Source organism: Rattus norvegicus, chromosome 7, assembly GCF_021556685.1.
Source record: "Rattus norvegicus strain SHRSP/BbbUtx chromosome 7, alternate assembly SHRSP_T2T, whole genome shotgun sequence".
NCBI classification, from domain to species: Eukaryota; Metazoa; Chordata; class Mammalia; order Rodentia; family Muridae; genus Rattus; species Rattus norvegicus.
The window spans coordinates 50,084,941-50,112,324 of NC_141540.1; the positions used below are offsets into that span (position 1 = coordinate 50,084,941).

General features: G+C 39.4%; 1 protein-coding gene across 2 annotated transcripts in view; it reads right to left on the reverse strand.

The window, feature by feature from the left end:
• Nucleotides 1-12,336: 12,336 nt before the first annotated feature.
• Nucleotides 12,337-27,384, reverse strand: part of Tmtc2 (transmembrane O-mannosyltransferase targeting cadherins 2) — a 413,503-nt gene continuing 398,455 nt past the window's right edge. The window contains exon 11 of one of the 2 annotated variants that reach the window (XM_087556320.1): nt 12,337-14,898. Coding sequence is in view for 1 of the 2 variants with exons in the window: in NM_001171177.2 (NP_001164648.2) it covers nt 14,719-14,898 (180 nt within the window). In the remaining variant the exon portion in view is untranslated. 2 annotated transcript variants of the gene reach the window in all.

Genomic DNA, 27,384 nt, shown 5'->3' on the forward strand with positions numbered 1-27,384 from the left:
TAAGAAATGGGCCTTAAAATAGGATTTGTCAAAGTTGTCTCCTCAGGAAGTACTTAAGTAAAATGACTTTAATCATGTTGTAAACCACATACACACACACACACACACACACACACACACACACACACACACACTTCGTTTTACATATCAGTGACTTAATTGGTGTTCACTTATTGTTTTGAGTTAAAGATGCTACATATGCAATGTATAATCTTTAACATGTTTCCTTTTTATTTTCCTTTTTACTGTTTTTTTTTTGTTACCACCACAACATATTTTTTTTGTAGATTTGAGACTTGTTTTCTAGCAATTATAATTAAATTCTGCTTCAGCAGGTATTAAAAAGTATTTATATGAATCTTGCTGATCAGGGATAATACGAATAACTCTTTTCCAAAGGAATAGAGGATATTAGATGGGAGTCTTCTTTTCTAGCGTGATAAATTGCATAAACCCATTAGCCAAAATTCAATGAGTAGTTAAGTCTGATGAGCCAGGCATTATCTCAGTTTGTTAGTATATTAAAGTGCTATGAGAGAAAAAGAAAAAAGGAAAGGCTTTACAATAATGTACCTTATTGCCCAACTCATGTATACATTTGACTTTTATTAAAAGTTCTAAGGTTTCGGGATTTAGCTCAGTGGTAAGGCTCTTGCCTAGCAAGCATAAGGCCCTGGGTTCGGTTCTCAGCTCTGAAAAAATAAAATAAAATAAAAGTTCTATAATCCACTCATTTTAAGACCCATCCCATTTGTAGCACCAAACCCTGACACTATTACTGATGCCATGCTGTGCTTGCAGACAGGAGACTAGGATGGCTGTCCTCTGAGAGACTTTATCCAGCAGCTGACTGAGACAGATATAGATACCCACAGACAAACATTGGACAGAGATCAGGAACCTCTATGGAAGAGTTAGGGGAAGGATTGAAGGCCCTCAAGGAGAAGGCAATCCCACAGGATGACTAACAGTATTAACTCACCTGGACCCTGGGTGCTCCCAGATACTGAGCCACCAACCATGGGTTGGTGAGAGGCCACTGTCACATATGTAGCTGAGGGCTGCCTTGTCTGGCCTCAGTGGGAGAGGATGAACCTAACCCTGCAGAGTGGATGCACCAGGGTGGAGATATGCAGGTGGGGGTGCCTTCTCACAGGCAAAGGGGTAGGGGATGAGGAAGGAGTTCTGTGAAGGAGGACTGAAAATCAGAGGAAATATTTGGGATGTAATTAATTAATTGATTTTAAAAGTTCTAATGCAAGGCATAACCTCAAGCTACTATGGAGCAATAGTTATAAAAACTGTATGGTATTGGTACAGAGACAGGCAGGTGAATCAATGGAATAGAATTGATGACCCAGAAATGAATGCAAACACCTACAGTCACTTGATCTTTGACAAAGAAGCTAAAACCATCCAGTGGGAAAAGCCTTTTCAACAAATGGTGCTGGATCAACTGGAGGTCTGCATGTAGAAGAATGCAAATCGATCTATTCTTATCTCCTTGTACAAAGCTCAAGTCCAAGTGGATCAAGGATCTCCACATAAAACCAGATATGCTGAATCTAATAGAAAAGAAAGTGGGGAAGAGCCTTGAATACTTGGGTACAGGGGAAACTTCTGAACAGAACACCAATGGCTTATGCTTTAAGATCAACAATCGACAAATGGGATCTCATAAAATTGCAAAGCTTCTGTAAGGCAAAGGACACTATTAATAGGACAAAACAGCAACCCGCAGATTGGGAAAAGATCTTTACCAATCCTACATTCAATAGAGGGCTAATACCCAAAATATACAAAGAATTCAAGAAGTTAGACTCCAGAGATCCAAATAACCCTATTTAAAAAAATGAGGAACAGAGCTAAACAGAGAAATCTCTACTAAGGAAACTTAAATGTCCAAGAAGCACCTAAAGAAATGACCAACCTCCTTAGTCATCAGGGAAATGCAAATCAAAATGACCCTGAGATTCTACCTCATATCAATCAGAATGGCTAAGATCAAAAATGCAGGTGACAGCAGATTTGGCGAAGATGTAGAGAAAGAGGAACACTCCTCCATTGTGAGCTTGCAAACAGGTAAAAACCACTTTGGAAATCAATCTAGTGGTTTCTGAGAAAATTTTAAATAGTTCTACTTGAAGACCCAGCTATACCATTACTGGGCATATACCCAAAAAAATGTTCCAATATATAACAAGAACACATGCTCCACTATATTCAAAGCAACCTTATTTATAATAGTCAGAAGCTGAAAAGAACCCAGATGTCCCTCAACAGAAGAATGGACACAGAAAAATGTGGTACATCTAAACAATGGAGTACTACTCAGCTTTTTAAAACAACTTCACAAAATTCTCAGGCAAATGGATGGATCTTGAAAATATCATCCTGAGTGAGGTAACCCAATCACAAAAGAACACACATGGATGTACTCAATGATAAGTGGATACTAGCCCAAAGGCTCACAATCCCCACGATTCAACCCACAGACCATATGGAGGTTAAGAGGAAGAACAGGGTGTGGATGCTTCAGTACGCATTGAGTAGAGAATAGGATTGTTGCGGGAGGTAGAGGGAGAAGGGTAAAGAGGAGGGAAAGAAATAACGGGGCAGTATCATGTACTAGAGAGGATGGGAGAGGGGTACAGAGGGTCAGGAAATTGAATAAAAATGTGCGTGCGTGTGTGTGTGTGTGTGTGTGTGTGTGTGTGTGTGTGTGTGTATAACTGGGGACAGCCTCTGAAAGGTCCCAGACACCAGGGAAAAGAGAGGCTCCCAGGACCCAATAGGGATTATTTTAGCAGAAATGCGCAGAGAAGGGGGAAATAGGTCCTGTAGAGACCACCTTCAGCAGATAGGCACGGACCCTAGTTGAGAGATGGGAGTACATACCCATCTCAAAGTTTTTAACCCAGAAGTTTTACTGTCCAAAGGAAGAAAAAGGACAAATAAAATGGAGTAGAGACTGAAGGAAAGGCCATCCCGGGACTGCCCCACTGGGGATCCATCCTGTCTGCAGACACCAAACCCTAAACAACTGGCTGTGGTCAAGAGGCGCTTGATGATAGTTACCTGGTGTGGCTGCTCCTTGGGAGGTCCAGACGGCAATTGACCAAAGCAGTTGTGGATGCTTGGAGCCGGAACTGAGCTCAGGGAACCTGTGGGGAAGCTGTGGAAAGACTAGAGGAGCAGAGGGGGATTGCAACCTCACAGGAAGAACAACATTGGCTGGCCTGATCACCCATTACTCCCCGGAGACTAGACCACCAACCGAAGAGTGCACAGGTAGGGATCCATGACTCCAGATACATACATAGCAGAGGACGGTCTTGCCTGACAGCATTGGGAGGGAAGGCCCTTGGTATTGTGGAGGTTTGATGCCCCGGGGTAGGGGGATGCTGGAGTGGTGGTGGGGGGAGTGTGGGTAGGTGGGAGAGCACCCTCATGGAGGCAAAGGGGAGGGGGATAGGGTGGATGTGGGAAAGTAGGGTTTGGGGAGGGGTAACCAGGAAGCGGGATATCATATGAGATGTAAAGAAATGGAATGGGTAATATAAAAGGGGAAAAATATTTCGAGTAACTTTGAAACATTTAAAATTGTTTAGGAAACAATTGTTCTTGAACATTTCCAGTAAGTTCTTTTACCTAAGACCATTTTGCAGAAAAAAATATACCTTTAGAGATGATGTCAGAGTCACTCTTAGGAGGGGCACCATCTTTCAGAACAGCACAAAGCATCTCTGCAGATATCTCGGGAAGCCAAGCTGAGGGAGGAATGGGGCCTTGCTGAAACAGTAGTGCGGCTTGTTAGCTTCTCCTCTCCACTGCCATTCACAGGCGATCTGTCCTGCTTGTCAGGCGTTTTGTGGTATCTTTGTAGTTCAATAAAAGCCATATTTGTTCATGTTTTCTAAAATAGGCTTGAAGGATAAACCTAGCCTAAAAGCTTCTGGGTTTAAGGAAATATCTGGAAAAAAACATTTTCCTGGAACAGATCTGAGCGAGGAGGTTGCTGATAGAAGCAATGGAGAGACTGGGGTGGACAGTGGAAGAGATTATTGTTCGGTGGAAGATTCATGTTCCTGGAAACAGGTAAATAATGGCAAAATCTGCCCAACATCGGCAACCAAAGAGACTTATAAGAACAATAAGAACAAGATGGTTCAATACTTTATATTATGTTATTTATATTTGAGTAACACTACTGTCACCTAAATTATTTCAAATCAGTTTCACATTCATGCCCCTTTATAGGGGCTGAAGAGAGAGCACTTGGCTGAACTTAGTGATGTATATCTGGGACCCTGGCGCTGGAGAAGACACAAATGGAACTTTGAAGCTCTTTAGTTAGGAAGTCTAGCTAATTGGTGAGCTTCAGTTACTGTAAGAAACTCTGGCTCAAACAATAAGGTAGTTGATTATAGGAGAAAACATCCCTGTATCAACTACTGGCCTTAACATACATGTACACACCACTCATGCATAACAGTGCATACAGGCACACAATACATACAAACCACACACACACACACACACACATACACGAAACATACAATAAAGCCTATGTAAATGATTCTGGAGGATACTAGAAAAGTAGCCTGTAGACAAGGAAACAAAGAAAAGAAAAAGAAAACATTTTAAGAGGAATTATAGAAGTTGATCCTCAGATATACAGGATATAGGAATGAGGAAGTCACCCACATTGAACAGGTAACTAAGTAATCTTATTTTATATGTAATGGCCAAAAAATTCAGGCCAAGTTCTGCTGACTCATAACTCTGGGAAAATGAAAGCCTCAGAAAGGGCAGCATTTTAAGTAGAAGCAACTGGTTTCATATTTCTAAGATGGTCAGAGAAAGAAAGAAAGAAAAAAAGAAAGGAAGGAAGGAAGGAAGGAAGGAAAGAAGGAAGAAAACATTAACCAAGTAGTTAGGAAAAGGTTATTTTTGTGTACCCACCTTTAAAAATAAAACACCGAAATAACTCTCATCTCCTTTATTTTCCCTCACAGAAATATAGTTGCCATTGGTTTCCAGTTCAGGATGAAACTCTTTCAGATACAAACACTTTTTAATCATAATCTTACTTCAAATGGAGCGAAAGCAATAAACAGAGCAAGACCCCAGAGTGCACCGTTCACAACCACATCCCTCACCATCAACCATGGATTTGTACTGAAGCCATTCCAGTACATTGGAGACAGAATTACTGATTCTCATAGGATGCAGATATGGACAAACCAGGCAGCCATTATGATCAGCTGAACCCTCACCTAGAATCTCAGAATAATTATGGCTCCATATATAGAGTCACTTTGCCTTAGAGATAAGTAGAGACAATGTAGAGCATTGTAAAAGCTGCAGAACGCTCCAGATGTAAAAATGTAAAACAAAATTCCTCCTGCTAATGAAGAAAGGAAACTAACCGTTCTCTCACATGGATTTATACCCTCAAAGGCCCTAGTGTCCAAAATCCCAGGAAGCACACTGAATCAAGTTGTGGTGGGTGGGATAAATTCCCACCCACGACCTAAAGCTCAGAAGGGAAGAAAGATAATATTGCCAGGTCCCTGTGGGTTTAGTCTCATCATGTTTTAGTGTGCTCCTTCCTGTGTTAGAGAATCTGTATTATTTGAACATTTGGTTGATATTCCCAAGATGAAATGATTTTAAAACCAAGATAGTTGGAAATTATTTTTATACTGAGAAGAATCACAAATCTACACTTGCCCCATTCCACCCCTCCCCCTCCTTATACTGAAAAACAAAGAAAGGGAAAAGTGGAATGAGGAGGAGGAGGAAGGTGGTAGGAAGGAGAAAGACAGTGACTCACAGTAGCCGTGTGTTATGTCAGTCACAAATGGCATTAGACAGATGCACCAAGGTGTTCCGAGCATTCTCCAAAGAGCCTCATCTCCTTCTGACTTGTCTGCATTTAATTCACCTAAGGATAGAAGCTTTGTTCTTACTTTATGGACTCTGCTAATCAATGCATTTCAAACTATGTCTCCTTTTTCATCTCTGTTTTCTCTGATGGTGGATCAAAGGAGCCGACACTTCTGTTTGGAACTGAGTTTATCCTTAAACTTCCAAGACACCCAATGAGTGTTGTGTGTACAGCAGGAAGAGAGGGAGAGAGGGAGTCAGTGGAAGGGACGGAAATTGGCTAGTGACCATAAAGGCTTGTAGCAAATGTATCTTCCATTTTCACTTTGCAATATAAAGATGATATGCCACTTGGATGGAAGTGCTTTTTATCCAGCTCATTGAGAGCTTTAACTAGGCTGCATGATCCTTAAATCTTTGCTTTCACAAGTAGCAAAACAATACGGCAAAAGGCAACTTCTTTATCATCAATCACGCTCACTTTGGTTGTGCTACTAGAATTTCACAGGCTGTCTATGGCAGCTGCTGGGCCTTGGATCACCAGCTGACCTGGAGAAACAGCCAATTATTACCATCAAAGGATAGGGATGGAGCCTAGTAAATGGTTGATCTACCTCAAAGCTACAGTGTTACCTTTTACTTGGGCCAGGTGTATTTGGTTATGTATAATTAATAAATAAACATTTTATGTCTCTAGGCAGACACAAGAGGAAGTTTTAACCTTAGTCTCCCTTTAGTTCATCAGTTCTCAATCTGTGAGTTCTGACCCCATGGGGGGTTGATCAGTCACCTCAGGCCATTGGAAACATATTTACATTATGATTCATAATAGTAGCAAAACTAGTTACGAAGTAGGAACAAAATAATTTCATGGTTGGGGAATCACTACCACATGAGGAACTAGATTAAAAGGTCACAGCATTAGGAAGGTAGTGAAGCACTAATCTAGTGCAAGTTTGTCTACCAATCTGATAGGCTTGAGTCGTACAGGATTATGACTAGTACTATAATACTTTACATGCCGCCCTGGGCCTATGGTGAACATGTCAAGTCAGCTAACAGCTCTAAGCAATAATGTCTTCCTTTGTACACTGCCTAGACTTCCTGCTCTGAAGACATGCCCAAATTCTCAGAGGATCATTTTGGGTGCTACTGGAAGGTAAATGTCAGATTGACTCACATTCACAGCAACTTGAAGAGCAGAAAATTGTAACGAATACAAGCTTAAATAATAACAAAGTAGCCTGAAATAAATAGAAAAATAAATAAATAAATACATAGTCCCTGGATCTAAGTTAAAAAAAGGGAAGGACTTTGCTAGTAAAATTACATTTCATAAATATTATCATGATGATTGGGAGACCAGCATAGTGAAATACAGTAAAACAGAATATAAGTTAAAAAGGCATAGAATGGACAATCATCAGAATAGTGCATGGAGCATCAAAATATTGGATAGCATAGCTGTGTCTATGTTCTGTGTGCGTCCATGTTCATCTATGTGCATACACAAATGTGTGTGCAGGCAAATGGAAGCCACAAGACCACCTCCATTGTCCATCCACCTTTCTTGTCCTTGTTGAAGATACTTTGGATGCTAGGGATGAAAAGCTGGGCTTGATGCTTGCCTTAACCTCCTCTCTCCCTAGCCCACTGGACTTTGTAACTGAATTTTATTGAAATTTCCTAAATTACCATTATTATAAAATATAGGCAATGTAGACTATCATCTATTGCAAAGGAAAACAAAATGTTAAACACAGGTTAAGTATTTAAAATAAAACAGAGGGATAAAGTAAATGAAACATAATAAAATCTTCCATTGGTTTTATTTATTTATTAAAATGAATGCTGTCCTATTGAGGCTTCTACTGCTTTGAAGAGTCACCATGCAGTTCTTAGAAAGGAGGACATTTAACTGGGACTAGCTCACATTTTCCTGGCAGGGAGCATGGCAGTGTGCAGGTAGACACGGTGCTGAAGGAGGAGTGGAGAGTTCTGCACCTTGATCTGAAGGTAGCAGAAGAAGATCATGCCGCACTAGGTATAACTTGAGCACTAGGTGTAAGCCTCACCCTGCAAGGAAGTACTATTTCCAACAAGGGCACACCTGAAAATAGTGCCACTCCCCATGAGCCAAGCATTCAAATACATAAGTCTATGGGGGTCAAACTCATTCAAACCACCACAGATATTAAAGAAAGAACTAAAACCTTAAATGTGATTAAAGCCATTGTTGTCATTAATTGTGAAGCAAGACTTAAAAAAGGGGGCCTCTATTTAAATCAAAAGTAGCCACATGGTACATCCCCAGATCCCTAACACACATCTCATTTCCATATCATTTCTGGTTTTCTGGCTCTATATCATAGATACATTACATGAGAGATATGTCTAGCTACCAAAAAATATTTTAATTCTTTTATGCTAATTTGAGGTTTTTTCTTATGGAGAGAAATTGTTTGGTTTCTTTCCCAGTGAATGTTTAACAACTTTTATTACAACCACTAGCTGCTCAAAATTACCAGAGACGCGTCTCAGAGGAGTTAATTTGGGAGTTCTAGGATGGAAAAAGGACACCATGGTAATTATTAGAAAAGTCGTGAACTATAACATGAAATACAGACCTCTACTCTCGGCATGTAACTGGAGCCGACAACTTTGTCTTGACTAAGTGTTATGCCTGTCAAATTCAAAGGAGGTAGGAGACAAATGTATTTCTAATCTGAACAGAGAGCCAGTTCTAGTCTAGACTTAAACAGGTTTAACGCTTCAGCCTCAGAGGCATTGCGTAGTTCACCCATGTCTTTGCCCTGCATTCTCTCTCCATCAGTAGCAAAGCAGTCATGATGCAGTAAAGGATAACCAAACCATTCCAGTGCGGTCTCCATGCTGTGTCTTGGAAATGTAAGCGTGACCAATGCATTCCCATATTTTTCAATCTCAGCAATCTTAAGGAACGTTTGCAAAACTGCATTTTAAATATTTTCTAACCTTCTTAGATTGGAATAGGTGCAAGCAAATTTATTACATTATCTCATACCTCAAACCCCAATTAAATGTTTTCCTTTATAAGGGTTGCTTTGATCATAGTATCTCTCCACAGAGATAGAAACCCTAAGAAAGACAATATCCTTATGAACTTTGCAAGGTAATGAGATATGTGAGCTTTACAGGGTCAGCACTTGTGTGTGTGTGTGTGTGTGTGTGTGTGTGTGTGTGTTTGTATGTGTGTGTCTGTGTCTGTGTGTGTCTGTGTTTGTGCGTGTCTGTGTGTGTTATGTGTGTGTACCTTTCCCACTTGTGATTTTCCTGCCCCCCCAAAAAAATTCTACCTTTTCTAGAAGGAAACCAAATAACATGTAACCCTAGAAATCAGCTGTAGGAAGTGGGAGATCGCAGAAACCAAGAAGACAGATCTGTAAGAATTTCAGGAAGTTCACATGAAACTTAATCCCCATTTGTGCTCTGTGGGGTAGGGGTGAGGTAGGAGTAGGGATAGGATATAACTCAAGCCTGTAGGAACAAGAACCCAAGGCTAGTGTGGGATTAAAGGACAGACAGAGGGAAAACTGGCTCAAAGACCATCTGCATTTTGCAGGAAGACCACCCAAAATGACACAGCAAGATAAAGTCCCAGTACATATGCTTCCTTTTGCCTTGCAAAATTAAGCACGTGTTAGCATAGTCGTGTGGCAATTCAACTCCCGCCTTAAAGTATCATATCCCACGCATGTATGACCTCTGTTGCTAGAAAGTTTCCTTCCTTTATTTTTTTTAAATGTTAAGATGCAAATTCTATACTCCTGTACTGCTATACTACCATAGTATTTAAGTGAAAAACCATATTCTAAAGGAACAGATAAATGAGCCGCCACTACTCTAACACATTAGCTACCCACAGAAACCGTTTCTTCCCTCGTGTTAGGGAGAATAATCGAGACTTAATGTATTTCCTTTCTCTTCACTGGAAACATATACTATGTGAAAGCTGTCATCACGCTGGTGAAACACAAATGGAGAATCATTTATTGCCTGGGTTGGAACACTTTACAAGGTGAGCTTTTAAAAATATCAAAGTGGCTTACGAGTAATTAGATGGAATTTTCATTTATGGTATGTTTTATGGTCTTTTCCTAAGCAACAATGTGTTAGGCCGGAGAAACAATGCCAGGAGGGAAAAACCACGGTCTGGGCCTTCTGTAGTTTTACAGTTCGGCTAAACTGATATCTTGATTTGCAATCAACTGTGCAGTTATGTCATTTGGCAAGGCCTCTTAGTCACTGAGTGTTTTTATAGCCGTTTGGATGCAGCCACTAACTAGTTTTAAGATCTTAGTCAAACCTCGTGATGCATGGGCCTTCTATTCGTCAGGTGGAATGTGGGGCTAGCTACTGATCACTGAATTCTCACAACCTGTCCCCACGATGTTTTCCTGTCATTACATCTTTTACTCTTCATGGTCATGTGCGGTGAGAGAAGTAGGGTGGAAAACTCAGGACAGGTGATGAAACAATTAGGAAAATATCAATTAGGAATCCTAAGTACCAGGTTTTTATGTGATACTTGAGTACAGAAAACTGTAGACCTGAACACAAGTTGAGACAGTCTTGTTGCTTGAGGTTAGTGATACTGGCCAACTTGGTTGACACCTTCCATTGTTTCCTGGTATGTAAAACTACAATTCTTCATATAACGGTTGAATTCTTAGTAGACAATAAAGTCTTCACAACCAGTTTTCTTTCCCTTTGTTGGAGGAAACGGGTAATATATAGCAATTCTCCTGTAGATGGAATAACAAATTCAACAAGACCAGAATTCTCTGGATGTTGACACCTGATCTAGGACCTTAGAGCCCCCCATCATTGATACCTGAGTGTGTTACACCTACATTTCTTAAGAGGAAAGGGTTGTGCTTTTGTAAAAGACAACAATTGAAGGACTAGTCTTTTAAATAGGAACATTTTTACCCAATGATCAATTGAGCCATGATTGCATGCTGTTTCAAATGGTTCTTAGATTATTTCTCCATATAAAAGTAAACAAAACAAAACATCATAATTTTTAAACATAGAAAGCTAGGTAATACAGGTAATCTTTATTATTTATTATTATTATTATTATTATTATTATTATTATTATTGCTGGAATTTATTGATTATATGCTATATGTATCTTTGAAGCTTAAATTCCACTCTTTTCAACCTTTTCATAATCCCATCAAAATACAAAAGTTTATGATAAATATGATAGAGGCTTGAGAGATTGCTCAGTGATTAAGAGTGCATCTGACCTTTGATGGTTTAAATGAGAATGTCCCAATTGGCTTATGTATTTGTCCACCGAGTTTCCAGATGATAGTATTGTCTGAGGTCATCTAGGAGATGCAGCCTTGATGAAGATGGACATCACTTGGGGAAGGCTTTGTAGTTTCAAGGCCTTTTGTCATTTCTAGTGTACCTCCTCTCCCCGTTTTTTTTTTTTTTTTTTGCTTTTGGTTTAAGATATGAGCCTTCAAGCTTCCTCTTCTTGCCATTATACCTCCTGCCTATTGCCATTCACTTCACCATCGTGACTTTTATCCCAATGAAACCAGAAGTCAAAATAAGCACTCTCTTCCTTAAGTTGCCTTGGTCAGAATGTTTATCAAAAAAACAGAAAAGTAATAACACTATTCTTTCAAAGGACTTGAGTTTGGGCTTTAGCAGTAGTGTGAGGTGGCTAATGTCTTTCAATACAGCTCCAGGTAATCTAATACCTGCAAACTCTGGGATACCTGCACTCACATGCACATATTGCCCCCCCCCGTGTGTGTGTGTGTGTGTGTGTGTGTGTGTGTGTGTGTGTGTTTATACAATTAAAACGTAATACAAATAAGCCTTTAAAAGATAAGCATGGGGGTGCAAGTCACTTTGGACATTGTAGTTGAATAGGTATGGCCTCTGTAGGCTCATGTGTTTGAGTGCTTGGCTGATAGGAGTGGCACTCTTAGGAGATGTGGCCTTGTTGGAGTAGGTGTGGTCTTGTTGGAGGACGTGCATCATTGTAGAAGTAGGGTTTAAGGCTCCTATGCTCAAGCTACACTCAGTGTGAAACAGTCTCCTGCTGCCTTTGGATCAAGATGTAGAACTCTCAGCTCCTTCTCCAATACCATGTCTGCCTGAAAATGGCCATGATCCCAGACACTATGATAATGGATAAACCTCCGAAACTGTAAGCCAGACTAAATTAAATATTTTCCTTTCTAAGAGTTGCCATGGTCATGGTGTCTCTTCAAAGCAATAAAACTCTAAGGCAGAGGTTTAGGGGAAAGAAGGGCTGCATGATTCAGATCAACCTGATGACCTTTGTGAGACTTTGTCTCCCACAGCACAAAACAAAATGTTGCCCGGGTTTGAGTGTTGTTGCTCTAGAAAAGGTCTAAAGAAGGTCCACACAACATATTTGTTATCAATGCTTTATTGTTCAAAACAAAATTGAAATTCTCTGGCACATAAAACAATTATTTCTACAAAAGGAAAGCCTACAAATCTTGATAATTTATACAAATAACAGTTTTTCAAAAAATAAAATTTTAATTTAGTAAACTTGTCTTGTGCTCTACATTTTTAGCACTGTCTGCAATGACCCACCATAAATCCCTGAGCAGAGACATTTTGATCATGTTCTAATACCCCAGCCCACCCCCTCCGAGTTGGTCAGTTATTAAGTCCAGCCCTGCAGTGAAAAGTGTCAGGGACATGTAGGTATTAAAGATCCATGCATTCTGTGTCACAGGCCCAATGATTAACACCGTGTGGGAGTTGAGTCACGTGAAATGTGGCTAATGTGCATTCAGTGAACCTAAAGGAAGCAAGTGTTGGAAAGAAGGAACAGGTATAAGACAGACATAAAATGTAAAGACTAGAATGCCAAAACGACTATTTAAATAAATAAAAGAAAGGTTAGACACTGAATTTATCTTTACAGCTTTATATTAAATTTCTTTGCCATCCAAATTGCCAATGCAGGAGAAAATGAAACATAGACTTCAACCCACTATTTTTGGTTTGACCATGGGTTTGTTGTTGATGTTAAATATTATTCTGACAACACAGTAATTTAGTTATAATTTAATTTCTGGCCCTTGAGTGAAATGTTTACATAGTAATATACACTTTATAAGAGGGCTTTCTTATAAACCCCATCAAAACTCTGACTACATTTGTCCCCTCACAGATACTAATGTCATTGGAACACTACTTCAAATTCTTTATCCACCATATTTGATACATGACATGGTGTATAATATAGGGAGAAAACTATTTTTTTTCATGTCCAGCTTCCCTTTAATGGAATCGCTGATCATATATATGTACATGGAATATAAAAGGGAAGAAGAGAAAGCTAATTTTTAGTTACAAATAACTGTTTTAACAAATCTTATTTGTTTTGTTTTGTTATTTTGCTATACTTGGATAATAAATAAATAAATATGTAGTGTACAGCATAGTTAATTTCTCTACAAAGAGGTTGCTAATAGACTAATATTCTGGGAATTTAATTTTTAGTAGCAAAGTATGAGTACAAGGCAAAAATGTGAAAGAAGATGATTTTTCTTTGTTTAATTTATAGCTTTTAACTTATAAAATGATCACTGAAATACCTAATCGCTGGTAAGGAAATAAAACACTCAGCTTTGTATTGGAAAATAGCTTTCAACTGGGAAAAGCATTTGGCAGAAGACAATGCTGTTATGAAGCTGATGCTGCCTCCATGGCATCTTAAAATAATTTATTTTTGACATCTTTCGGGAAGGGCAAAATAAGACAATCCTCCAGGATTTATCTGCATTGCTGTTTATGTGTGTTAGGAATCAATGGGCAAATGCTCTTTCCAAAACACAGTCATTGACAACAGTCCTTATCTACTCACCCTTAACAACCATTGGCTAGGAAGCACCAAGAACTTTGCCTTATATTGTCATGATTAGTTACTAGCACTGGAACACTCACAACATCCCCAATTTTTCAGCCTCAGTGAATAACATGTATAGTAACCAGGAATAGACATCATAAAAGATAATCTCAAAAGAGTTAATACAATGAGATCTACCAAACAGCGCTGGAGAAAATACTGACAACATCAAAATGAAAATGCCTTTGTGACACACATCCGAGGCCTCCCTAGGTCCTCTCATACCACTGTATGAGCAGGCAGCTCTTCTCTGCACATTCGTTTTGAGACATGACAAACAAATGATGTTCAACGCTAGGAAGCCTAGGACATTCAAACAATAAAACATCTTTATGAGCAAGTCAAGAGACAACTGGAGATTCTGACAGATCCTGACACACTGTTAAAACCAATGTTTGATTAGCTTCAGCAATCAAGCAGCATAAGGACAACCGGTGGCTCACTGGGATTCACACTGTGTGTTAATCACCCCCTTAAGAGTTCACTGTGGCTGGATGGGCTCTCTGACTTCCTCTCACAGTGTTTAAGGAACAATATAATTTCAAATTCTCCCTCAAAAGTGAACAACATCTGCAGCTGAGATCCCACTCCCTTCTAAGAACGCCCCAAAGTCCTATTAAGTGCTCTGGTTTACAGTCTATGGGTAACAATTACACCCTCCCAGAGGTTCTCAATGTTCCCCTTTTTGGTGTTAAGGGCTGTGCCCATAGCAAAGTGGATTCTCCTAGCAGTGGCGGTAACCATGATGACCTCTGTCCTGGGCTTGTTATCTCCAGTGAGGTTTTATCACCGCTGCACTGCTGGGAAGATCTGTCCGTTAATGAAGCCAGCTTTGACAAGCGTAGGAGAAGGAGGCTAGTTCTCGAGTGTCAGGTCTTGGAGGTCTTCAAGCCTTGCTTTTCCATGATGTTCCACAGCTTGCGGAGATTGGACTGAGTGATGACATCATCCGGCTTGAGCTGCAGAGCCCTCAGGTAGTTGGCCTCAGCCTTCTGGAGTCGCCCATTGAGATGTAGGATGGCCCCTAGGTTCATGAGAGCAGCAGGGTACTGTAACAAGAGAGGAAGTCAGTGATAAAGAGGCCATTCCAAGAGCTCCTTGGAGTACAAAAGTCCTCAACCTCTCATGCATGATTCCCACGTTTAGAGGCATCTGACAGAAGTAATTTACCAATTTATAGAAGCAGAGATAGAATGTATGCACACCTTCAAAAGTAGCTATGTACTTTAAATTGATTAGGCTAGGCAGTTAGGAAATGTATCTTTTTAACTTCTTTAATAGAAAAGCACAGAGACCATAAAAGAGGCTGGATATCCTAGACAGTCTGATTTTTGAAGGAAAAAAAAAAAACGACTTTTCAACTTTATCAGGTCATGTGGTATACCCCTATAGCCCTATCTGGAGCTGAAGGACATCGTTGGATATATAGTAAGAGTTATAGGGCAGGCAACATGTTAAAAAACAAACAAAACACACAGATTTCAATAAATATAATTTCAGATAGAACTTGTCTTTAAAAAAAAAAATCTTCGAATATAGCTTGGTGACAGCGTGTTTACCTGGCATGCCTGAAACTCTGAGTCCCAATACCACAAAACAGAGCCCAGTCATAGCGTGTAAACACTGTTTATCTGAGCAAAGCAAACTAACTGAAAATATACCTCAAAAATATAAGAAACAAGTGCAAAGTGAAAATATCTCTGCCGATGTCTTGTCTTCTTAGCTATATTCTAGGCTTTCTGTGTATAAAAATTAGGCTACCAGATTTACTGATATTTTCAGAATGGTAGCCCAAAAAAATTTGAATTTAAATTGAACATCTTTCTGAAACCTAAACTATTTCCCAAGACCCTCATGATTAACATTTTAAAGTAGCTTTTTCCAATGCTAAATAAAGATATCAAGGTAAACAGTACCAAAACAGATTAAACATATGGTATAGGAACATGTAACTTAAATAAATCCGTTTTATGTCATCTGTTGAAAATCACGTAAGGAAGAATGAAAAAGCCGTAAACAATGCTTATACCATTTCAGTCACCATGGCAAGTACTATAGAAAATTGTCATGTAAAAAATCGGAAAGAATTTAAAAGAAAATAAAGATTATGGTAACCATAGTTTTACTATGAGAATTTTTGTCTTCAAGTTCTCAGATATCTGTTAATGAACGTATATTGTAGCGGGAAAAATATTTTGCTTACTATTTATAAATACAGGGGCTACTGCTCTGTTTGTGTCCTGTCCTTAGGAGGTTCTTGTTAATATGAAGCAAACTTGTTGGCAGCTACATACATGCATAGTCCATATATCACATGAGCAATGTTTATGTGTTATAACTGGGCTTTCCTTTTGCAGATAGTGTCCACCATTAAGTGCCCTTCACTCTGTGCAGAAGTCAAAGATAATGTCCAATCATGCTATGATTTAGTAGTTTTGCAGTGCATGCATTTTTTTTTTAGCCGAATTCAACGAACCCTACTGTTTACTGTAAAAACAATGATTTCTGACCCAAGTCAACGCTGGAAAGAGTAGAATAACCCAGAACAAACAAAGGGGAAAAACATGATGAGGTTTCAATCGTAAGACATCTGAGTTTGAGGTCTTCTTAAACATCCTAACCTTGGTAAAGTGGCCTAAGACCCCTGTACCCCAATGTCTGAATGTTTCTAGAAAAGCATGAGTCAGAATACTGTCACAAAGTAGACACTCAGCAAATGCCATGGTCACTTTATTTTCTAGTCTATTAAATGTGTCTTGGTAATTTTTATAATCTTGAGTTCAGTGGCCAGAGAATGTTTCTGTATACATAACAAAATTCTACACTGCTACCCATTATTTTCAAACTTTCTACATTTTTTCCCAAAAATAATATCACAAATAGGAGCTTTGCTTGACCTTGACCAATCTTTTGACTAGAATGCCTTAATACTTATGAAGAAAAATAGTTTCTAACTTTAAACACCAATTCAAATACACCCAGCTCTAAATTGCATGCCAGTGTGAAAAGCTGTACTGAAACCAAATTAACACCACTTACATCATCGTCTAAAGGAATTCTGCTATCACACCACCATTATTACCTCGAGCTCCTCTGATGCCTGAACATATTCCTGAATTATGTCTCCTCACAGTGCTTAGCATGACTGTCACTAAACAGCTGTTCGGGATATGCATGCATTCACAGCCTCAACTACTAGAGATTCTAAAAGAGGATAGAAAAACTCTGTTGGCGGCCGTTCCTTGTTAACCAGAAGTAGTTGAAGCCCAGGAGCTGGGCTGAGAGAAACCAGATGGCTCTGTGGGACAGCCTTTATTTCCTCAATTACTGTGTTACCAATATGTTCCTACCTATAGTATGAATGCATCAAATTGTAATGCACGAAGACTATCTATACAGTCAGCAATTATGCATTCAAATGGCCTAGGTTCACATGCCAGCTCTATCCCAGAGAAACGTCAATCTGGGCAAGTTGGGTGTGGTCTCGGAATCTCAATTCTTGTCTAAGTTTGATGGCAGAAGTATTTGCTTCATCTAGTTACTAAAAAGATTACATGGGAATGAGAGCATATTGCCTTTTCCCTTTTTTCCCCTACTTTGTGTCATCACTTCATAATAGCGAACCAGAATCTCCTTCCTAGTGTGCTGTACACCACGCACCAGGCCTTCTGGCCTGCTTGCACCTGTACTAACTAACTTCCTAGTCTTTTTCAGGCTGCTCCTCTAAGACATGGACATAAAACCTGGGTGGGGAAGTCCACCAACAAACTCACACACGTTACTATATTATCGCTTTCCTAAACTAGAGCCCAAGGTTCTTCTGTCCTTAGGAATTATCTTCCTACTACCAGTTACTAAATAAAATATTAGTATTTGGTATTATTGTAAGAAAACATACTAAGGAAGTTACGTTCGTTTGGTGGGTGATTTCTAGATGCCAGCTACGATAATGCTTTTGTTAAAGTTTTTAATTTTGTCACACTGGAGCATGTTACTCTTGACATAAAAACAACCATAATTCGATATTATGAAGTTAGAGAGGGATGATAGAACTCAAGGGAATTCATTCCTATTTGTGAACTGTTTTCCATAAAGAATAAAAATATGTGTCAACTAGGTATACACATATTTAAGAACATCCATATTTTAAGTGGTTACATATTTATTTATAATTATAACATTTTGTAATGAATGTAAATAGCAATTTATTAGGGTAATTCCTTTAGTCATTAAAAAAACCTGTATAATATACTGCTTGTAACAGTATAGCTATATATAGTAACCCTATAGCTTCTCTCATATAATGGTAAACAATGAAATGTACAAATAGTTCTGCTAAAACATGACTGAAGAAGTGGATATTGGCCACTTAAGTAACAGTTGAAAGTGTCAGCAGTGATTTGGACATAAATAAATTTAAGTCCTTGCTAAAAAACCATATATTAGCAGACATGGTTTAGTTTCCCAAGTCTATCACCCACACCTTCCAGAGAAGTGGCTGCTGAGGACTAACATGCCCACTGTTCTGAAACCTTCTGGCCTTCTAGCCACATAGCTGAGTTCAGAGAATAGAATGCAGAACAGAAGATGAGAATTTCAGGCCCCGCCCACTGAGTCAGGTCCCACCCATCTTCTCATTCCCATTAAAATGCTAGAAGTGCTGTTGTCAAGGTCGTTCTAGATCAAAGATGTTATCACCTGACAGCTTTTTTTTTTTTTTTTTTTACAAAGAAATTGCTTAGAATAGGTAGAGCTTGTAGAACAAAGTACGACAGATCATGTTATCTATCCCCTTGTAAAGTGTGAATTCTCCTTTTGGTCATATAATTACTTAAGACAGCAAGTGGAATTTTATTAACAGAGCTGTAAAGGAATAAATACTAGGAGACAGAAAGGCAGGCTGTGGAGACAGGGTGTGATGGGTTTCTAAACAGTCTACAAGCCGCTCTAGCTATGGAAGTGAATGCAAGAATTTAGGGTGGAAGTCCATCCTGTTCCACAGTGCTGGCTTTGCTCTCTGCCAGATGCAACCCATGGGTTGGGATGAGACACACAGACACAAGTGCCAATGTCTTCCCTCCCACACACATGGTCTTTATTGAAGACAGCTGATGAAATTTTCAGCGTGTTAACCATGGCAGGCAGCTGCTTACAGTCCTGTAACACGGGGCTCCTGCTTTAATACAACAAAATGAGGCCACCTCCTTCTTTGCAGGCTAGAACAGAGAAGCAGACATTGATTGCTTCCTTGAAGACGACAGATGTGTTAGATCAATTGGGGTGACTGGCAGCCATGTGGAGGCAGTGTATGACGTCTTTCTCAAGTCTCCAGAGAGTCGTGCCTTGTTATTTTACTGTGGTCTTTGGCTTGATTCTCTAATGTTGGAGGAGGAAATTAAAATGATGGATGTCTACTGGGGTAGGATAGAGCAACGGCAGCAAGACTGTGGAGGTCTGATTACAGTTCAAGCTCCTCGAAGCCCTCAAAACTTAAAGTTATTCGGGAGCAGTAGTTGACTTTTGCTGTCATATCTCGTAATGTTGAAAAGAAACTTCTAAAGGGAGAATAATGGTGGTGAGAATGGATCCAGACTTGGGAATTCTGGATTCACTTGGGAACAGTGCAGAACTATAGAAGTTTGGCGAGTCCTTGGAAGTTCCAGAGGAAGAAAAACACTAGGTAGTATATATATAGTCCATTAGACACTGTGGCTACTCCTCTCTCACAGGATCTATAGGAAGGTGAAAATAGAATATAGTACCGAATATCTCCACCTATTAAATGCCTTTATTTCGAATCTGTTTTATTGATTCATTTCCAAAGAATCTGCTCATGTTGTTGAATCTATATACAGTGGGATATTTACTGTCGTGGGAACCAGATACCATTTGAAAGAGAAACCCAGCCAGGGGAATGGTCTCTTCCTAACTCATATACTATGCACAGGAGGACTGTTTTCAAGACACTCACCTTCAACTTTCCTTCAGAATATGATTTTCAAATGAATACATTTACATGGTTAAAAATTTTTAGTGGATACTCGGTCCATTACAAAATAGTTACCAGATAACCGAATAAGGGCTACATGGTGCTATTCAAATGCATTTGGCTGAAACTGCTTACCCAACAAAATTAACAAAGTAAATGATTGTGCCATGATGTTTAAAACTTAGTGGCATAAGCAGTTTAAGAAACAATAATGAAGAGAACATTTTCCATATATATAATTACTAATGATTTTAATGTAGGTACTACAGAAAAGCATAATGTGGACTGAAATACCAGATACACTATACTCTTCAGTCTCGGAGTTACTTTTATTCCTCTTTTGCCCTGGTGTGCTTAAAGGTCTAACCCCCAAACATAATCCTAGATACAACAGCCTTGATCCCTGCCTCCTATATTCAAATAGATCTTACTCAATTGTTAAATTTGTGTAAGTGAATCTTTAAAAAAAGTCTCTCTTAAATCTTTTCCCTGAGAAGTTGGTGGTATAGGTCAACAGTAGAGTGTGTTTGCCTAACCTATGTGAGGCCTTGAATTTGATGCCAGCAACCACTACCAAAAAAAAAAAAAAAAAAAAAAAAAGCCAGAAAAACAAGGGAGACCTTTCCTCCTACATTTTTCTCTTTCTTAGTTTTAATCCTTAATCCCCGCCCCCCGCAAAAACCTTTCATATGACAGAAAAAAAGGCTAACTGATCAGATAATGAGTGGCAGAGTCAAGTAAAGATGAGTCAAATCCTATGCCTTTTGTAAAAAGAAATATGTTTTAAGTGTGTAAAACTTTCAAACATATAACATACCATAAAAAAAATACCATGAACCCACAACTAACCAATGGAACCTTCTTAACACAAGGGAAGGCCCTGGCTACCTCAGTGCTTTCTTCTTGAACACCCCCTAAACAAAAGCACCATCTTGATATGGACAGTTCACACCAAGGGGCACATTATGTCCATTTGGGTGTGCACACATATAACACATGCACATCTTTGTAAGTTGTATAGACCAGCTGCTCTTCACCCAACACTTTCTGCCATGCATGTACCTGTAGCTTTCAGCTTTCGCCCATCCGCACATCTTTTTGATGGATTAGTCTTAGGTTTAGTCCCCTCACTTGTACGGCACTACATGCCCTCCATCTCTTCCTGGGGGGAGTCAGAACTGTTTAAATGGGATCACTTGTCAGTTTTCCGTGTATCTTTGTACACATAGTTATGGAGTGGCCTCTAGGAGTGGAGTTGCTGGATCACAGAAGAGAACTGGCTTTGTCAGATCTTAGGATGCTATCAACATATTGTAGTCGGTCCATATATCCCTTAGTAATATATCCTTAATAACAGGCACTACCTTCTAACTTACCTACAATAAGCTGAAAGTTATAGCCTACTCTGTGCTTAATTTTACTGATTTCTAGAGAAGCATCTCTTATTTATGTTCTTTCTAGAGCGTACCTTCAGTAACGGAGCTGTTCTGGTTTATCTGTGGACAAAATGAGTTTGTTGAGAGTTCTCAGCCACATGGAAATATCTGAAAGGTAAGACTATGGGCCCTCCCTACTCCAAGGCTCAGCCTATAGAGAAAAGATTTAAGAGAGATTTTTAAGGTCAAGTTACAAAAATCTAACAATTGAATCTGATATGCTTGAGTACACAAGAGGGAGGGGAGGGATCAAGGGTTCTTTGATGGTTCCCAAGCCCGAAAAACAGATAACCACTGACCACTCTGCATTTTTGCCTCTTCTTCCCCTACTGGCTTTTCCTTCTCTCATGTCAGTATTTTTATCTCATTTTAAAATCGTTTCGTTGATGAACATGCACAAAATGTTTTGAGTTTCTTTATGTCTCCCCTTCTTAACTCCTCACAGAACCTTCTGCTTTTCCATACCGTCACAGTTTTGTGTTCTTTTTTCATTTGAATCCATTGACTCCCATGTGATCTTGGATGTGTGGCCTTCTCTGGAAGTGTGATCTCTCTCTTAAGAGCCTACGCTTACTTAATAAACAAAACAGGCTCTTCCTCTCTCACTAGCTCTCAACTATCAATACTTCCACAGCCAGAGGAAGGACTTTGTGCTGACTTCCACTGTCTATGGTGAGATTTTTGTCTCCTTTGAACCTGCACAGGTCTTATGACACATGTTCTCACAACGGCTGTGAGTGTGATCCCACATGTGAAACTGCACTAAGATGTCTGGAAACCAATATGTAGTCACCTGCCTCTGCATTTTGCCATCTTTTTTCTTTTTTTTTTTTTTTATCACATATACTGTAATGACTTTGAGCCTTGGAAGGAGGTATAACATAGATGTTTCATTAAGTACTGAGCAGTTCACGGTCTCCTATTCTCTACATCTTGACTCATTTTGGCAATCTGTGGGAATCACCATGATACTCCGAATAGTAATTTGGGTTTGTTTTTTGTTTTGTTTTGATGAAGGACTGAAATATGTGCTACTTTGTGGGTATAATACATCATTAGGAGTTGATTGAATAATATGAACAATTATCAAAACAGTAGTGTTCTCTACTGGAGGGCCTATGGCCTGTCTAGATATAGTTCATGGCTCAACAATGATGCCAAGTATTTGTTCCATCTTGTGGAGTGAGCTCAAGATCCAGGCGGAAGGTGGTTGGTTAACCCCACTTTTCATGCCTTCTATTGCACAAGTAGGCATAGATTTTCAGGCAGCTACCATCAACTAAAATAACAACTAATATGTCTGAAAAACAATTACTGTAGTTCTCAGAGGTTGTGGCTAGATAACATTGATACCATGGAAGCACATTCCAGAACCATGAAAGCTGGCCAGGATGGACGAAGCTTTTAAGTGAGTACAGCTTGATCTTTCCATGTTTTACGACAAGAATACCTAGTGTATTCAGCAATAGGGGCTTCTATCTAGCTTTGGAAGGTATCCACTAACATTGGCAATATACCATCCTTGGTAATATACCCAAAGAACTCTATGTGCTACTATGAGGATATTTTGTTATCCACATTCATTTCTGCTCCATTCACAATAAGCTGTGAAACGAAAACAGCCCAGCTCTCCATCAAACAACAGACAATGAGAATGTAGTATGCTTCCTACAACAGAATTGTCTTATCCAGCGCTTAAAGGAAATTGTAAAATCCATGGTAAATGGATGAAGCTGGAAAGCATCATTCTGGGTGAGGTAACATAGACCCAGTCAAACAAACACTGAATGTTTTTAGTCATCTGAGGAGGGTAACCTTGAATATTCAGATATGTATGTTTTACATGGAATATTCAGGGAGACTGAGAAATTAATAAGGAGCCATGGTGTGGAAGGGAGACAGAATGCAAACTTACAGGGTTAAATGGGATTAACAGGAAGGGTTAAACTGGGTTTTTTGGGAGAACAAAGTATAGGAGAAGATACAGGGAGGGATGAATAGCACTATATACCATATATATATGTAAAAGTTACATAAGCATCAAGATACTCTCTCGTTTTATTTTATCATTTATTTATTTTTGTTTTTTCAGTCAGTGTTGTTCAGGCTATCCTAGATGTATTCCTTCTGTAGCCAAGGCTGGTGCTGAAACCACATTTCTCTTGCTTCTGCCCTCCGAATGCTGAAATTACAACTGAACATCATCACATCCTGCTAGCAGTGCCTCTCAACAGAAACATGTGCCCAGGAGTGATGGCTGAAGTCTATATATCCAGCATCTGGCAGGCTGAGGTAAATATATTTGAAGTTAGCCCAGGCCACAGAATGAGTTCCTATCTCAGAAATATATATATATATATATATATATATATATATACATATATATATATATTATATTTTTATAAAGGTAAGAAATATCTGTCTTAAACAAAATGGAGACTCTTTGAAACAGGTTGGCCTTTCATGTGTGGGGATGCTACGTTGCAGGATAAGAGCCATATTATCTTGTAATCATATGAAATCCAAGGTCACTGTAGCAGGAGAACAATGGCATCTACTAGTCAGCCAGCACACAGAATAAACTTTATTTATAGCCCTTGTCCAGATGCCTTGCTCAATGGCTTCCCTTTCAGACCCATTTAAAAAATACCATGAAAAATATAATAGAGGTTGAAGACGATAATAACCTTGTTCTTTCCCCTTTGCTTACATGTCTACTGGCATCCTGTCCAATTTCTGAACCATGGCCTCACATGCTTCTCTCTCATTCAGTTTCTTCTCTACTCTCGCATGTCTCCCACTTAAATATTCACACTTTTAATAAAAGGGGAGGAGAATGGTGTTTCGGAGATTGCAAGCTGTGCCTCTAACAAAGTATCCAGAACCTTCAACTTTGGTTCTAAGCAGTCTTTTAAAATCTGGCATTCAAAACGAATCTTCCCTTTTCTGTCTGAGCTTTGCAGACGTCTGCTTCTGTCATGTGCTCCTTAGCACATCCTTCCCCCCATAGAAGACTCTTCTAACAATGGCCTTCTTCCTTTCTCTCAGACAAACTGTTCATTAAAGCAAACAATAGGAAGCCAGAGTGGACAGCAATCTCTATTCACTGCTGACTTCAGTGTTCCCATGGCACCGCCTGCATACATTAACTGCAACATTTACCACAATGAATCATAGCTGCTTGTTATACACGTCTGTCTTCTTCACTGGAGGGTGAAAAACTCATTGGGTTCATTTCAATTGTCTTTACACTGCTCGAGGTAGACACTGGCATAAGAAAGAAACACTCAATGAATGCTTGATGAAATTCTGTATGGCCCAGCGGAAGAAACTGGCCAAGCAATGGTCAATTCTAAACCAGTGTCAGTTGAATATGAAATGCATTTATTGTGCACCTATAGGTCAAGTACTCGGCTACACACTAAATAAGTAATGGGCAAAAAGCTTTTATTCTAGTAAATATATATATATATATTTACTACTATCCTTCAAACTTAGGAGGTGGATAAAACTGCCATCTATGCATTAAAGTGAGTGCTAACAGGGACCACACGGGAAGAACTCAGTTTTTTGGCCTGCTCATGATGACAAATGCATCCCTTGGAAGGTAAAGAAAGATGTGTCTAAGTAGAACACAGTAAGAGCTGTGAGGGAAGTGGGGTGAATGCTTTTATATCTGGGTAGAAGGCTATGAGACAAGATACACCAAACAGTTGCTGCAAGACCTTATATATCCAAAAGGAGAGTGTGCATACATTTTTGTAATTAATAGGTGGCATCGAAATCCTTTTTTTTTTTTTTCAAATTTAAAAGCATTTTTGGCAGACGGCTAAGAGCAGAACTAAAAGTAATGGACAGTAATCCTAATATATAGGGGTCTGAATTTCAATTACTTTGAAGATGAAGTTGATAATAGTGACAGCCAGGATGTTAACCCTTCTGTGACCCAACTTACTTCAGGGGGGAAATCCATACTTAACAATGTCCGGCTAATGCAATACACAGAAGAAGGCTCTTCAAAGAAGAACGTGGTGCAAAGAAAATTCATAAGCAGCATAGTGCTCTCCATGCAAAGAGAACAGTTCTCTGAAGTCAAATTTTGACTAAAGCATCACTATTAAAAAAAAGATTTATGAAATCATAGATGGAACAACAACAATAAAGCTGGCAGTGAGACCCAGCAATGGTAAGGCAGATGCTGACAGATGATATACATGATGCTTGGTGTCGGTGTACTGCTTGTATTTGTGAAATAGCTTTTGAATGAAACAAAACACAGACGGGTAACAAGGGAGACACAATGCTGTATTAAGGGAGTTGATTCAATCTGTCAGTGACACGCTTTATCCCGTGTACTCAATCCTTGCTTCCTACATCTGCCAGGTCCCACGGGGCATACCAGGAATGTTCATTTAACTTTTATGACCGGAGTGATTGCCACAATGTGGAGCGCTATTCATTTCCATGGCAGTCAAAATGTCAGCAGCTGTGGCGTGGCGGGCGAGCAAACAGTCATTGTAATGGGACCATCTCCAAGGTGATAGTTATCTCTAACAGACTTTTAAGTGCATCCCTTAAATTAAGAACCTGACCTCAGAAGTTACTCTTCACTGAAAAGGATGCCACTTCAAAGTTGCGTTTCCCAATGCTCTCTGTTTTATAGGGATGTCTTTCCTAGATCACAAATGAAAAGCCCCGGGCCTGGGTCCCAGACTACCGAGGCGACATTTGTAGAACGCAACCGGTACACTGTTCGTTCTGATTGCAGGGAAAGCAGTGCTTATGCTGTGAAGCAAAACTGTCATACTTTCACTCTTCACCACCGGAAATAGCCAGAGCAGACAAGCATTGTCTGTGTGTCAATGACACACAGAAAACCAAGCTCTGTCTGTCCCCATTTACCTAGATAGGTTCCCCAAGATTCCATGAAATCTTTGAAACGAGTACTCTGCCTATTAATCCAAGCAATATAATTGGCCCTGCACTGTGTTTAATAGCTCTAGGGTGGAGACGAAGACGGAGCATGCGCAGACATTCTCAATCGCAGTCTCATTTCTGAGAATGGATTCCAGCTGTCCGAGATGTCCAAGCATGAATTTGAATACACGTGAGGAGCTGGAGCAAGTCACCATCATGTCATGAAATCATACATCAAAAATACGTTGGAAATTAATATTTGTACCTAAAATATTTAGGGACTCGATCCTCGTGAATGGCAGGAGTAGACTCTCACTTTGTTGGACTTTTTTCTATGAAAATTAATTATCTTTACATATATAAGAAATCAGGGAGTATGTGCTTATCATATGGTTCAGACATACCATACTGACGTAACCAAAGATATGCAGGAGCGGGAATCGAAAGATGCCAAACCATCAAATGTGGGAAATTATTTTGACTAGTGTAGACCTCTTCTCTAGTTCACTTTTATGCTTTCAATTCACTGATATTATGGGAGTTCGCTGAGTGATGATGGTTTACGTAATGCAGAAAAGACAGATTTGTTCCCGAATAAGACTTACTGTAAATATCCCCTACTCATACATATGGAAATGAGCACGTCAGTGATTTCAAAGCAGTCGATTAAAATGATTAGCCAAATGCCTTCTGAACTTCCACTAAACTGCTGTAATGGAGTCCTCATTAACGCGCTGGCTCAGTGTTATTTCTCCTGTTAGTAATCAGACTCTAGAAATGTGGCGACAGATTATTAGTGAGGGTCTCACTCCTGGATGTGCAGTCCCATGGATGTCCTCGGTGTGTACACGCAGAGCAGACACAGGGACAGTCCTCATGGTTTCTCTGTTTTAGAAGGGCTTCCCATCACAAGAATTCTACTCTCAGGGCCTAATCAATCAAGCCCTAACAATTCTCTCAGACGCTCCATCTCCAGACACTTTACGGGAAGAGTTTCAGCCTATGTAATCTGGAGATAATCAGATATTCACTTCTTAAGAGGCAGGCCTCATCACTTTTGTTCTCTGTTACAGAACAGACAAGATGTGAACACACAGAATTAATTGGGGATGAGGTTCAGTCAGAACAATTACACTTCAGTATGACATGGGAAGGCAGCAAGTGTCTACTCATGGAAGAAATATAAACACATA